The sequence below is a fragment of the Chaetura pelagica genome, unplaced genomic scaffold, assembly GCF_000747805.2.
Source record: "Chaetura pelagica isolate M959 unplaced genomic scaffold, ChaPel_1.0 scaffold344, whole genome shotgun sequence".
NCBI lineage: Eukaryota > Metazoa > Chordata > Aves > Apodiformes > Apodidae > Chaetura > Chaetura pelagica.
The window spans coordinates 320,004-335,546 of record NW_009953098.1 but is presented as its reverse complement, the minus strand read 5'-3'; the positions used below and the strand labels follow the sequence as shown (position 1 = coordinate 335,546).

Below are 15,543 nucleotides of genomic sequence, written 5' to 3'. Positions count from 1 at the left end.
ATCCTCTGCATGCTGCTCTGAGTTGCAGCAAGGAAACCTGAGTGGACACCTTTCTTGAGTACTGCACTCTTCTTCTCATTTTGAAAAGCTGTATCCTCATTCCTCAGGGAATTAGGTGAAGCATCTCCTGGATTTCTGCCACTGACCCTTCTGAGAGCCAGAGCACCTCACAGAGCAGTAAATGAGTGATCAAGAGGTGCTTCAAGCACGTGCTGTGTTGCCAAGTTAACTGCTGGGAAATTGAGCTTTGCACTGGGATTCAGCTTCTTTCAGATACATTTCTTTCCTACCATTTTAGTTCAATGTGTTCAGGGCCCAGTAGTAGTAAAAATATAAGCACAGTAAATATCCGAAGCCCCAAAGGAGAAATATTACATATATTATAGGCTTTGGCTAAGCCAATGAACATTAAAAGAGAATGTATTTGGACAGATGAGCATCTCTAGGTCTTCTTGTGTACCTCTTAGCTCTGTTTTTTTTCTACATGTATGCAAATGCATATATAAATTATATATGTGTGTGTGTATAAAAATGTCATAATGAGCCTAAAAGCCAAATTTACCCTTATTCTTCCTGTGTGATTTTGAAGGATTGCTTTTACCCTTTTATGCAACCCTATAGATAGAAAGCACTGGCTAACCCAAACAAATGTGCTCTGAAGCCTTTTTCATGATTGGAAAAGAACTTATTTCTGCAGGTTACTGTGAGTTTGTCATGAAAAATGTCTTGAAAGGACAGGGATGAATTTTACATAACTATTGTGGTGTAAGCAGGCATTTTGCTGCTGTTATTCCAGGTTTGTCCTGAGTGTTACACTGCATATTCCCAGGAGGTTCCCCAGGGCAGATTGCCTGTAGAAGTACTCAACATGTACAAGCAACAGTCATTTTTAAAACTGCAAATACAGCCCATGAGCCTGCCCATTTGTAGCATGGGGCACGTTTGTCTGTACATCCACACACAACTCCTGTCCCCTCCAGTTGAGCACAAAAAGCTGGGTAAAGCTCATGAGATTTTGTTGGAGGCTTTGGGGAGAAGGAAGAGGTTTTTTAACCAGCCTCTGTCTATTCTGCAGTCCCACAGTTTCTTTTCAGCTGCAGGTTCTAACACCTCCTTTTTTTATTTTATTATTTTTTTTAAGTTCAGCCAGTCTCCTGCAATCTGGAGTCATTCTGGTTTACCATTCAGCATAATTATTTTTGCTTCCATTTGCTCTGTTTTCGATTATTCAGTCACCTCCTGCTGCAGGGGCTGGTAATTTTGACTCTCATGCAGTGAACAGCACAATGACCAGAATAACAATGTTATCCAACACTTTTTACCCAGATGCATAAAACCTCTGACCAAAGTGATTAAATTTTATTGTTGCCATCTTGCTTGATGGAAAGCACAAAAAATTGAAGGGAGCTTTCACCCGACAGCAAATGAGCTGCACACAGAGGTGGGCTGTGACTTTGCCAAAGTGCTTTTGAGGTTCCACATTTTGCTGCCAACAGTTTGTGCCCATCTCAGCTGTTCAGTGACAGCCAGGAACTGTGGCTTGATTTTGCATCCCAGCACGGGTGATGAAATCCCACCTATGGACCATTCCTCCTGGTTAAGTAGGAGTGTATGGCCCATGTTTCCCATGAAGAGCAACAGCATCTCAGATTCCACGAGATGCTCTTCAGTGTTGGGGGCTAAAGCCACCTCTACAGGCATCCTGCAGAGGTTTCCTTCCAGCATTTCATACACAGTGTTTTTATCCTGATCAGAGCCAGAAGCTTACACTGATCTAAAAGTAATATAATTTCTGTATGCTTTTCTCTATGAATTTGTCCAGTGCCAACTTCTAACATCCACAAAATGTCTTCAGGCAAAAAAAAATCTGTGGTTTGACTACACACTGGGTAAAGAAATACTGTAGCCTTTTGTTTGAACCTGCTGGATTCATCTAATTCCCTTCAGCACTCTCCTCTCAGGTCTGCCAGCCAGTGCATTAAATTTATGACTGATTTTAAGGGCAGAGATTAATTCAAGGTACAAAAATCAGTGTTTCTCACAAAGAATTTGGGGTTTTTTTGCTTAGCCAGGTGTTTAGTGCTGTTTCATTCTTTCTGGAGTTTGGGCTGAGATGCATGCTTTCCATTGGAAATGGAGTTCCTAAACCTTGGAAAAGCTCAAGTCCAACTGCTTATTTCACTCAGTCATCTGCATTTTTAAATACATTGAAATTGCTGGTCTTTGAGGATGAAATGAGAGAAAAATAGAAAAAAAATTACAGAAAGGTTACATTCTGCAGATCTAGTATTTCTGAGGGCAAGATTGTTTTAAATGTAAAACATCATTAACAGAATCACTTTTTCAATCCTTGTTTCCATCTTGGCACAATCACAGGCCACATTTCCTATGCTTCGTACATTTATTCAAAACAAAATTAGAATAAACTTTCTTTTTGTACAAATTGCTGGCCTTGCAGGCTGTGTAGGTGTTTGTCAAATGCACACATACCATCCTGACTTAAAAGTAATTACATTTTGAGATGAGATACATATGATGCCCTCCCTATCAAGGTATAGTCATGCATTACAAGCTGCCATTCTACAAATGTAAATTTCCAGGGTGACATTTTATTATTGCAGATCATTTTGGGAAACTTCCTGATAAAGTAAAATGTCTCCTTATATAACTACCTTTTCAGCTAGAAGCATAACAGAGTGCCTTGGAACAGTGCAGACTAAAGGAATTAGTCATTAGGAGGGCTCTCATATCCCCTTTATCTTTAAAGACATCCTGATGATTTGCCTGGGCTGTAACTCTGGCAGTGTTACTTGGAGCTGCTGGGGGCTGTGGTTCCTGCCCTGCCAGGGCTGACAGCAGGCAACACCTACCAACCTCACACCATGGGCATGAACCTTCACTGTTGCTTTTACTTCTGCTGGTGTTCTGCTTGTGATGCTGTCACCTCGTTCACATCGATAGCAGAAGTTGTTCCAGGGGGAATCAGTCACGGGAGGTGTTAGGGTCACTTAGAGGAAGAAGTAAGAGACACCCTTCATCATTAAATAATGCTGAAAAGGTGGTTGCTGTAGAAACCTCTTCGAGGTCTAGGAAATGTCAAGAATCAGATTGTACCCACTGCATAGATCAGGCTGGAGATTCTCCCACGCACAGGGAGCCTGGATGCCTGGCGTCCCTTCCCGGAGGCACCAGAGGTTCCCTGGCCATCTGCCTGTCACCATCCCTCAGTGCAGAGCCTGCTGCACAGTCACCATTGCCCCATGTATGTTCACAGGATGGTTCCTCCATCCGGGCACAGTCACTGGTGCTTTTCTCCAGGTCTTGCCCTCGTAGCTCATCTCAGCCTGGATCAGAGAGCTGGCTCTAGCAATTCACAGGGACAAGCTGGGAGGGATGAAGCCTGACTGGATGTGTTTTATCTTGGGCTGGCAGCAAAAGTCTGGGGCTGTACAGGGAGTGTGAGTTCCAGTTGGAGATCAGACTTGTTCTTCCCTGGAGTATTCACTGAGGCATCATTAAGGCCCTGGCAATCAGAGGTGTGCTTAGCTGGAGCTCTGAGCTCAGCTGCAGGTTGATGGCAATGATGTCCAGAGCTATTGCAAAGTGTGACTGAGAGCAGGAGGTGCAGAAACTGATCATAGCTGCAGAAAGAGGTTGAGTCACAATTTAACCACGTTCAATTCATTTGTCCAGCAGAGGTATCTTTTGAAGTACAGATGTTCCAGCCACACAGTGCTTAACTTAGTTCCCTTTGATAAGGACCTCCCAAGTGCTTACTGCTTTGGATTTCAGTCTGCTTACAGTCCATCTAGTAGGGGTGCTGCAGACTTGCTGAAATACATGGTTTATCTTCTCAGAGCTGAGGTCTTGATGTGTGTTACTTGGCACTCCTTCTGTGAGTTTCCCACTGGTAAAAGGAGCTAATGTGTTCATCTTGTTCTGTGGTGCTCTTTGTGAAGGGTTCCTGGGCTTCACTGGGACTATTTGTAATAATTTGCTCTGGCTCAGTTCATCTTGGGTTTCTGCATGTAAGGTATCCTGTGTCTCTCTTGGCAGGGTAATTAGTCTCCAAGTGCTTTCAGAGACTATCATTTCTCCCTTTCCATTAGAGATCAGTAGGATGGAGCTGCATCATCCTTAGTACAGCATTGATTCTGCAGAGCCATGTTTCTGATCCTTTGGGTAAATGTCAAAATTGCTTTAGATATCCATGTTCTGAATGAAGAGACAAGAATATCTCATTATTCAGCTATTATGAAGTCTCATGTTTTCAGCTGCTACAGATAACTGTTGATTTGTTTTGATAAGTCTGTTAGAAGCCCAGAACCTGACAGGACATGTTATTGATCTCACACAATCCATCCTGGGCATTAGCATGGGAGTATCATTCACAAATCCATTTTCTCTGAGCTTTAATTTAAATACCAGTGCCCCTTCAGGATCTCTCTGGGTCACTTTTATTCTCAAGCTGTACCCAGCACTTGAGTAAAATGACTAATAAATGCAGGTACCCACATTAGATGTGTGACAGCTGCTGTCATATGTCACTGTCTGGTCTCTTGGGTTTGCTGGCTTGCTTGTTTCTGTACAGAATAATATGCAGCTCTCTCTACCTTCAAAGCAGTCTCCAGATTTCAGCCACTCAATCCCAGTTGCTCTGTGAGGAGGCAAGGATTCCTCTGTTATTAAGGCACAGTGCCTGGGGAGAATATGTAGGTGAAGTAGTGTCACTGAGCTGGTTGTTAGACTGTGTAGAAAAGCTGTCTGCTGCCTTTCTCCTCAGCAGGTGGAAACTGAGAAGTACATACCCAGAGAGCTTTGTAAAGGATATGAGTGAAGTTGATGCCACATAGTGCCATGCAATCCGTATAAAGAATGTGTTTGGACAGTTGTAAATTAATGTAATGTTTGATTTCGTGAAGATCTGGGGTATGGTTAAGAGACAATCAGAGCTAGAATGGTCACGTGGATGCACTGCCCAATTCATGTTCTTTTGCCTTTGGTCGTGGAAAACAGAGTTGTGGGAGCTGGCTGTGAGTTTGTGGGATGTTTGGAGCCAGGGACTGCCTGGAGAGAGGCCACACAAGAGGTTTCTTTATCTGCTTCTCATGCACATGCCCCTCCCTGCTATCCAAGATGTCAAATATCCCAACAGCTCCTCAGAAATGACAGCCTGGCTTCCCAAATTATTTCCTTTCCTTTTTTGTTTCTTTTTCTTCTTCTTCTTCTTCTTCTCTCCCCCCCCTCCCTTTTTTTTTTTTTTTTTTCCTTTCATTTCTTTTCTCTCTATGTTTCAGATTATGCTTGGCCTTTGCCTAAACAGTTGTGCCCCATATGGATTTCCCTAGATGTGCTCTTTTCAACTGCATCTATTATGCACCTCTGTGCCATCTCTCTTGATCGGTACGTAGCAATACGCAATCCCATTGAGCACAGCCGCTTCAATTCCCGCACCAAGGCCATTATGAAAATTGCTGCAGTTTGGACCATATCCATAGGTAAGCAACGTGGCTCACAATCTTAACTGTCTCTTAATGAATGATAGTGTTACTCCAATTTTCATTTAGGGTTTTGGTTATTTATTTAGTTCGTGCTTTCGTTCTTTGAAGAGGACACTCCAATGAACGTACCTGGCCTGCCTGCCTGAAGGTGATCAATGATTTCTGGGAAACAGAAACTTCCATTGCAGTTGGCCAGGGACCAAAAAGGAGGAGTAATTTTTCAGAATATCACCACTTGCAACTGCTTCTCTGAACATATCAATATGCCAATAACGACTGTAACATGGACAAATGGGACTGTAAAACTGTTGCGTAAACAAAGCAGGAAATAGCCCAAGTGAAGACGCTGGAAGGAAAAGGCAGGGAGGTACAAAGGACACGTCTGCACTGCAGTCACTGCAGCTGAACTTGCTCAAATTCTGGTTGCAGTGGAAGCTGAGCAGTAAGAACTGAAGGCAGCCTAACAGCGAGGTATTTACTGCTCTTGAGCAAGCTTTATAGCCCCCATTATGCTCCGCCACAGTTGGATTGCTGCTAGTACTTAGCTACTAAGTTTGTAGCCAAAGTAAATGAGGAGTAGACATAAAAGAAGACACTTTTGTATCACTTTGATAAAAAGTGATCAATAAAGCAGCAGTAAAACAAGGAAGAATTATAGCAAGATGACTCTGTAATATCAGGAATTATGCAAAGAAAAACATTTTGGGGGGGAGAATTCTTTCAGTGTGATTTACAAATGAGACATTTGGGGCAGGGTCAGAGATATGTGTGACCACTTCCCTCTGCTGCATTGCAGTTTTTTTTCTTGAATAGAATATAGTCTTCCACAAATTTAACACCGAACTTTTCTTTTATAAAGCAGTTGTCCCTTTCAGCACTGTAGTGCAAGGAAGAGCACGTTGCGTGTGCTTGAACTTCTCTGGGGTTTCCTCTACTTTGGAAGTAAAATGTGATACTGGATGTTTGGGTGTTGCAGTGGCCACTTCTGAGGAAGCTTGTCACAGAAAAAGGCAACAATAAATCCAGAGGAAATACACCTTCTCTCCTCATGAATATAAGAGTATCTGCTAGAAACACATTTTCAGGTGCCACAGGGCCTGCTGCGCTTCCTCTAGGTAACACGATCCGCCCTGAAATTGCATTTGGTTTAATCAATTCATTTAATATATATTTTTAAATTATTCTTTTAAACTCTCTGTGCTGCCTGTTTGGCATAGGAAAGAAAGCTGCTGAATTCATTGCATAAGGAGTCATGTGAACAACTTGATGTGCAGGGTGCTTGGTCTTGGTTTGCACAGGCAGTTCAGAGGGAGCAGCTGATGTCCCCCCGACCCCTGAGCAGAGTTGTACAAATATGTCAGCAGCAATAAGAGCACATTGCAAAACCTGGGAAATAAGAATGTATTTCTTATATTTCTGAAGCTAACTGGTAGGTTTATGCCTGTGCTGCCTTGCACATTGCAGACATATCCTTAGAAATGTTGGCTGGTACTGGACGTGGCTGCCTGGAGAGCTAAGCTGTGGTTTGGACAGCTTTGGGTCCAAGGAATCAGCTAAGGCAACAAGTGCTTCAGACATGGTTCACTCAGTAAGCAGACTAGTAAGCAGATCTGGGGCCTAACCAAATAGACATAAGGACAGCCATAAGCCTACCTCTTCTTGGAGTTACAGGGTAGGGAATGGGCTCAGGACAATGGAATGGGCTCAGGATGATAGAAAAGAGGAATGTTATGGGCTCTTTTGTCCCCCAAGGACAAAAGTAGCTGGGCCAGAATAGGGAAGGTGACTTTGCACTCGCTGTAGAGTGCAAACACCTCACTGCTACCCATCTTTCCTGGGTGGTGTTTAATAGGTCTGCAATGATAATGTGAAGGAAGTGAAATAACACTGAAAGAAATTGCTCGGAAAGGAGAGGGAATGGCACTTCTCCTTTGCAGGCACATGGCTCATCAACCTGCAGTGAGGCAATGGGTGTTACATCCATTCCCCAGCATCCAGGAGCCTTTAGGAAGAAGCTGTGAGCAGTTGCTCAGTGGGATGTCTTTAGTGCATAATGCTTTGGAGGACTGCCCTGAGCAGCACTCCCTTCTAGCTGTACCTGTGTCCCCTCCTTTGCTGGGATCATAGCTGAGAGGGTGTGCAGCATGTCTGGCCTTTGCTTAGGTTTTGTTCATTCTCTTTGATGCAGATGCAGCTGGTCCAGGGGAGTCTCTGCTTGCATCCCTTTTTTATTTTTCAAAGATGCAGGCAGAATTGCTACTCCCCAGAGAGTCTGTTCAGGGTACTGAAATGCTGTTGGATTTCTGCCCTCCTCAGTGCATGTGACAGGGCTTACCCATTTCTTCTGGCTTTCTCCAGAAGGTTGTATTAAATGGAGAGAGAAATGTACTTTTGGTGTGTATCTAGCTTATTTTAGCATAACTATTTTTACTTCATAAATTAATTTAGAAATATGACAGGGACAGGAATGAACTGTTCAAGGAATGAAAGAGAACTCACCCAAAGTGTGTTGTTGCTCTCTTCTGGCTCTTATCTACTTGTCACTTGGAAAGGCCTGATGAAATCCCATACAATTTTTTGAAAGGATGAACTAGGTTAAGTAAATTAACCCTCCTTTCAGTATTAAGTATCAAAAAAAGAGTTTGTGCATTTCTGTACGTGATTAAGTATTAAATTCAAAGCAGCACTTCAGTGCAGACTGGTCAGTTAGCAGTTCTGCTTCAATTGGACTGAAGAAACCTAAATGCATCCCATGTAAAGAATCCTGAATTCCGTTCCTGAATCAGAATTTAAAATAGGAAGTAAAAAGCATGTAATTTATCTTAATTTAGTAGCCTTTGCATCCAATTTTTCTGAAATGTTAATGCTGACAGCAAAATATATAATGGAGGTTCTTTGCTCAATGAGCTATGAATTTGGCAGGGTGCACAAGCCTAAACCTATGATTAGGTTTGCAAGCAGGGGAACATAACAGAGTCCTCCTGTCTGCTGACAATTGCTTTATGAATGGGTCTTTTCCAAAACCCTCTTTGTTCCAGATTAAAGTACAGCACAGCCAGTTGTCCTGTGTTTTAGCAAATGTAACCTGAGCAAGACTTTTTGTGTTCAGTTAGAGAAAAAGGGGGTGCTGTGAAGTGCTGGGCTTGTAAAAATAATTTTTGTGCTAGATAGTGCTGTGCTGGGGCTGCAAATAGAAATATCTACAGATTTGAAAATAAGAATGAATTGTAGATATGGACTTGCTGGCAGAATCTTGATGATGTTTGAAGACTTCAGACTTTGCTTCGTTGCAAGTGCAGAGGTTTTCAGTAGTAAGATGTGGACTTAACCAGCTCACTGGTCTCATTGCATCCATCCTGGTCTGAAGAAAGTGGTCTTGGGCCACAGAGACATCTCCATGCAGCTCTCAGCAGGGCAGATGAGGAGCTAGTCAAACTCTAAATGCACAGCCTAAAGCACAGGACAAAGAGTTGACTGGGTAATATTCATATAAAAAAAAAATATTACTTTGGAAATGTGAATGAAAAACTTCAGTGATGTCAGAGGGTGCACACATATTGCTTTGGATATGAAAATAAGTAAAACATCATCATTCTGAAGCTCCTTGTGGCCCAGCTCTGTGCTTGCTAGCACAAGAGAGGTTTTCCTCTGCTTCCCAGAAAGTTCAGGGTTTGGTCATTGTTGTGGTTTAGTCCCAGCTGGGCCCATGTCCCATGTCTCCTCCCAACATCTTGTGCACCCCCAGCCCACTCGCTGGTGGGCTGAGGAGAAGGAAAGGCCTTGGCTATGTGAGCCCTGCTCAGCAATAGCTGAAACACCCCAGTGTTACCAACACTGCTTCCAGCACAAATCCAAAACATACCCCATAGCAGCTATTGTGAAGAAAATTAACTCTACCCCAGCCAAACCAGCACAGTCACTTACTAGAGGATGCCAAAATTACACGTGCTACCAATTTCCCAGCTCAGTTTTACATCCACAGTACCAGTGTGATCCAATTTACTTGTCAAGTGACTAAGATATCTCAATTCTGCTCTTAACATTGGTGCCACAAGCAGACCCACATCTTTTGTTTGTTTGTTTGAAAACAGAATACATAACAAAAAAAGGGAAGTGTGCTGTTGAATTGTGGTAATACCATGATATGTGTTGTGTTAAAATTGGACTTTTTGCCTTTCATCCCCTCTCTGACTCACTAATGATATTATGATTTTGATTCCAGGTAGATATCTGGGGTTTGTATATATAATCAACCAGTCAGCTTTAAAAAGGAATTTTACATCCCCATTTGACTTACGTGATACTTCATGATTTTATTGAGATCTGATGATAGAAATATGGAAGATGTTTGTTGCAAGGATCAGTAAATGCTCAGCTCAGATTAAGTGAACTTATGTCTAACAGCTTTTTGCTTCTGCCCTGAGTGTTCCTCTCTCCCACAGGCTGAGTAGCCCTAAGCACATAAGCTGTCCTACTGATGTCCATAAAGAGCTTCCAGGTGCCAGTTAAGCCTTTCCCCATCTCACTGGGGAAAATCCCGGTTTGAGGAACGTGCTTGGAGTGATACCATTGATATTAAAAGGGATTCTACTCTCCTCACAGGCCAAGAGCAGGCTGTGCATGGAGGTAGAGGGGGACTGGAGTAATTCATGTAGCCTCCCTTGGGTCTTGGTTTAGAGCACGTTGAGGGTTTCTGCCTCAAGGTGTGTTTCTGGGATCAGTGATTTTCTCAGCAAGGCATTTGTTTGTTCCCAAGGGATGCTCACTGAAGAGATGCTCTTGCTTCTGAGCACCCTCAGTTCCATGCTGGGCAGAACCTGCTCCTGAGTGACTGTGCTTTGGGATAGGAGCACACATCCAGGAATTTCTTTGCAGGCTTCAGGCCCTGGTTAGCAAACAGACCTTTGGACGTGTTTCATGGAAGAAAATGGCAAAAACACTGTTAATGGAGAAGACCACACATGGAAGGTCAAAATGTGTTACCAGAATTTTGTTCAAATCTTTTCTATCAAGCAGGCTGGGTCTTATTGTGGCTCATCCCTTGGAGACAAGAAGAGAGTGTTAAGACAACTCTTGCCAGCAAAGCAAAGGTTAGACAGGAACCCTTCTCCTCATGGGTCAGTGTATTAATTCCTGGCTGTGAGTAAAAATGTTAGTAAAGCCTGAGAGAGGGTAACATCATTTTATCTCCAGATTTGACATAAAGTGTTGGACAGTGTATGGTTGACATGAAGTGTTGGACAGTGTATGGTTGACTGAAATTCTCCTCTCATGACTATAAGGGTTGTGGCTGATGGTTTCTGTAGGCAGAGATGCTGCAGTGGTGGCAATCCTGGCAGTCTTTGTCATCCTCCAGGGAGCACAGAGGTGGCTTTAGCTTCACCAGCCAAGCCACTGCTGGCTTCTGGTGGAGATGTAGAGCAGGTTTGTGATCATAAACCTTTTCCAGGCCTGTCTTCTGGTTGTGGCTGACAGAAACCCTTGCTTTACGGCCTAGAGCATAATACTAAGGCTTCATCTGCCTCTGTTCCCCATTCCTTTGAATTGACTAGAGGGTTGTTTTCTCTGAAGACTTTCTTCTGCCTGAGTGTTTGTACAGTGATTCCCAAGAGGGGCATTGATCTCCCTAGCACACCAGCAAGAGATACCAGGGTGAGGAAGATCATGGCACTTGATAACAAGGTGAGATTGTAGCAAGGAAAATACCTTGAGATTTCAGGCATGGGTGCCTGGATTGGTTTGATTTTGTCATCAGATGTCAGTGAAATAAATGTTTTGCCTGGAGCAGAAGCAGGTGGTGTTAGTCTGTGAAATGTTTTGCCCAGAAGATAGATTTGCCATCCCCCCACAGGAGGCAGGGGAGATGCCAGTGTCCCCTGTTTGAGGTTCCTGCTGCTGAGCAGGACCTGCTCCTGAGAGACTGTGCTTTGGAATAGGAGCACACATCCAGGAATTTCTTTGCAGGCTTCAGGCCCTGGTTAGCAAACAAACCTTTGGACATGTCAGGCCTCAGTGTTTGATTTCTTGGGGGAGCCCAGCCCTGATAGCAGATCTGCTGTGAGCAGGAGCACGAGCATCCCCCTCTGTTCAAAAGTACCATTGGAAACGTGGCTGAGCAAACCAGGAGAAGTAATTTAGCAAAACAGAAGGGCAGGTGGGGAAAAAAAAAAAAAAAATGTATTTCTTCTGTCTTTTACTGGCCTTTGCTGGGTTTCCATCTGGGCTCAGGTTGCTCAGTGCTCTTGCAAGGTTTAAGTAAAGGTCAGCAGCTTGTTCAGGCACAGTCAGTAATTACATTCCTCTGATTGCAGTTGTGCTCCTTGAGGGCAGGGAGATCCTTCAAAGTTCAAGCCCCTTTTATCTTTGACTTTAAACCAATACAAGCCTGGCACTGTCATTTTATTAGAACAGTTAGATAAAACTAGACCTAATCCAGCCCTAAAGGTGCATTGTTGCTATATTAGCACATGAAATGCACTGCAATTAGGCTGCTGACATATGAGTAATATATGGAATTTTTGTGGTTTTGAACACTTCAAAAGCCCACGTTCTTCAATTTACCTCTGAAGAGCTTTGCTTTCTGAAACCAGTGTCTTTTCTTTCACAATGCAAGTCAGGAGGCTACTGTCTGTTGGGCTTTACTTTTCACTGTCTATTAGTTATTATTAGAGCAATGTGCATGCACTTTGCAAAATACCTCTCTTAAGAAGCTAAACAGATGTGGTTTAGTTTTCCCTTTTCTGAGAGGATTAGAGGAGTCAGTTCCTGTTTCTTCTAAGAGACAGCTGAGAGATAGTAGTTGTTCAGCTTAAATAAATATATGTTGTTGAGAACACAGGCTTTAATGCCAGTGCACCTTTTCTGAGAGGATTAGAGGAGTCAGTTCCTATTTCTTCTAAGAGACAGATGAGAGATAGTAGTTGTTCAGCTTAAATATATGTTGTTGAGAACACAGGCTTTAGTGCCAGTGCAGAGTTACAGCAGCTGCTAACGTTTATGTGGATGTCTCTTGAAGTTGTGACCCACATTTGTTTTGTGTAATAATAAATAGGAGGTTAAAGATATGGATTTAAACAAGTTGTGTTTGGCATGTGCAGCAGTGTCCTTGGTTTTGCAGTGTTCACTGCTTTTGTGGCAGCCTCAGGCTTGTTTGGCAAACAGCTTTTACTCTCTGCCTTTCTTTTTTATTTTTAATTGTGTTTAAATGCCAGGAGGGTGGTGGTGAGGTCCAAAGCCCATCTGCATCAGCAGAGCCCTTGCCATGGACCACACAGTGGGCTTTGAATTAAGTGCTGACACCAGGAGAGGTGATCTCTGGCATTCCCATGCTCATGTACCTGCAACAAAATGTCTTCATCCCTGAGAATTCCACACATGGAAATACTGATTAAACCCATATACTGGCCTCTTGTTCATAATGAGGTTGTTGTCCCTGGAGGAAATGAAATACCTTCTTGTATAAGAATGTTGTGAGAAAGAATGGAAATCACTTCCTTTCTTAGTGAAAATAACCATCAAGGACTCCATCTTTCCAGTAATCTCTAACAGTCTCATGGGCTTTCAGAGAAGAAAACAAGATATTAAACACAAAAGCATTATTGTTTTTAATTTAAGTCTAAATTCTGTGAATGTCAGTTTGGACTTTTGAGCTGGCTTTGTCTCTGGAGCAAGCTAGTAAATGTTTTACAAAAGCTTATTTGTAGTCATTTGGGTTTTGTTTTATTAATTGAGAATCTGTGAAGAGCATCTATTACTCTGTGTCCACAGCATCATCTCAGCCCCTTTGGTGAACCACTCTGCTGGCTTAAGAGCATCTTTAAAGCTGACAAGAAGCATTTAGGACAACAGCTGTAATTGGATTTCTAATCTGGAGGATCTTTGTGCCTTGCTTTCTGCTGGTCTGTCAGACAGAAACTGAAGGAGGGAAGAAAAAGAAAAAAAACATTCATCATCTCCCTTGTGAACTGCTGTGGTGAAAAGGGATGTCCTGCTCCAGCTGCTGCCTGGCAGAAGGGTGCACAGAGCTCCCAGGGTTGAGTCTAGCAGGGACCTGGTTCATGGCTTGCTGGCTGGTGGTCACTGGTGGTCTCCTCTTACTGGAACAAAACCAGCTGCCATAGGCACAGCTCAAGCATTGAGCAGGAAGACCAAGTTTGCTTTGAAGAGCAAAGTTTGATATTGCCTAGAAAGGTTGGACCAGATGATCCTTGAGATCAGGGCCAGGGTGTGTATGCAAGCAGGTATTTGTGCACTTAGGATTGTGACAGTAGCAATTTAGCAGTAATCCTCCCTGAAGGGAGCCCCTCTGGGGTGTCTGAGACCTTCCACACTTCCCTTCTCTCTGCTGGTGTGGTGAAGAGTTGGTCTCTGTGGCTCGAGTTGTGTAACAGATTGAGTTCCCTGTCGGGCTGGGTCATGGGCTGGGTCAGTGATAAATCTTATATTAAAGAATGAATTACAAAGGAGAAATGGGAAGCAGAAGAAAGCACTTGAGATGAGGGTGATGCTGCCCATTCAGCAGGGCTGGCAGCTTAGCTGGCAGCTGAATGAATGTGTGATGGCAGCTCCTGCTTGAGCATCTTTCTTCTGACTGTTGTTAACAATGAGATTTTCCTGGATTGGAGGAAAGAGCAAAGAAAGGTCTGGGTCATGTTTTTGCTTTCTCGGTTTGAAATCCCACTTGCTTATGAGAGAGGTGAGGGATATTTTTCCATTACTGCAGCTGCCTCCACATTCCCTGTCATCAGTGCTGAGGCATCTCACGCTCAGGCAGAGTTTTAGGCTGCCATCAGTGTTCTTGATTTGCATATTCATCATATCCCAGAACTAGGTTATTCTTCCCAAATGTACTTTATGTGTGTGAACATGAAGATATCCTGCAGCCCCATCTCATTTCTCCTGACTAAATCAATAACCCTAAATTAATGAATGAACTTGTATTCATTTTGGAGTTTTATTTCAAAGGGTGTGTGTTACAGAGGGCTCTAAAGCATAAAATTATCCATGTAAATATAATCCCAGTGTAATGCCATTGATCTAATTCAGATTTCTTCCTTGTGAAAGACTGCTCTGTCCACTTCCCACCCTTTTCCCAGTGTCTGCTTAGTTGGAGCCAAGACAATAGAAAGACGTCTGCAATGGTAGAGCCAGTGGCTTGATGGGATGAAGGTTGTTGTGGTCACAGGGATTTGGCACAGGGAAGGTACTAAGTGTTGACATATCAGAAAGGAGACACCTGCCTTGCCAAGGGGTCTGCTGAGAAACATTAGAGAGTGTAGAGAGAAGAAGACTGAATCCTGGTGCTGTCACTTGGGCTAAGGAACCACATGCTGTAACCACAGAAGGCATTTGGAATAATTACTTTTCAGAAGAAGTTCCTTCACTAGAATATTGGCAAATAGTTTTATGGTAATGACAAGTTGCAGATGTATTCTCCAGAATCCTGGAAAACACTTAGATGGAATGGGAAAAATGACCTGGTTAATCTGTTTAAAATGTTACTGTTCCTGTTTAGAAATTCAGAGTCCCACAGGATTAGTTCTAAGACCTGTGCTGTTCACAGCAGCCCCCCCAAAAAGCAATGTAGACATGACAGTGGCCTCAGCATTGGTTATTTCTGGGGTGCAGGAGCTCAGGAAGGACATGGCCAGCCCCACAAATATGTCTGGAGAGTGAGTGCTCATGGACAGCCGGGTGGCCAAGGGGCAGGGAAGGGCAGAACAAAAGACATTCTGCTGTTCTCTAACTGGTGGGAAACACAGGGATTTTTTTTTTTTCCTTTCTTTAAAAGGGCAGAGAGGAATTTGCAAAGAAATGGAGAAAGATAATTGAAGGCATACAGTGAGTTTGGCATGAAGAGAGAGTAAACAGCAAAGCATTCTTCAGTTCCAGAAGAGGTACAGATACATATTCCTTAGAGGAAACCAGCGTTGGAGGACATGAAGTCAAGGCATCTGAATTAGAGCTATTAAAAATGCTTTCATTCTTTCTCTCCTTTGCCCTCTGAGGAACAAGCCAGCAGCCAGCCATGGGTGTGGGCTAC

The 15,543-nt window shown here is 43.2% G+C and overlaps 1 protein-coding gene across 2 annotated transcripts in view; it reads left to right on the top strand.

Annotated features, from left to right (window-relative positions):
- HTR2C (5-hydroxytryptamine (serotonin) receptor 2C, G protein-coupled) overlaps positions 1 to 15,543 on the top strand; it is a 38,283-nt gene that overhangs the window by 20,228 nt on the left and 2,512 nt on the right. Inside the window, exon 2 of one of the 2 annotated variants that reach the window (XM_009997054.1) lies at positions 5,298 to 5,498. The exons of the other annotated variant lie outside the window; for it this stretch is intronic. Coding sequence (XP_009995356.1) covers positions 5,298 to 5,498 — 201 coding nt within the window. The remainder of the gene's footprint in view (positions 1 to 5,297; positions 5,499 to 15,543) is intronic. 2 annotated transcript variants of the gene reach the window in all.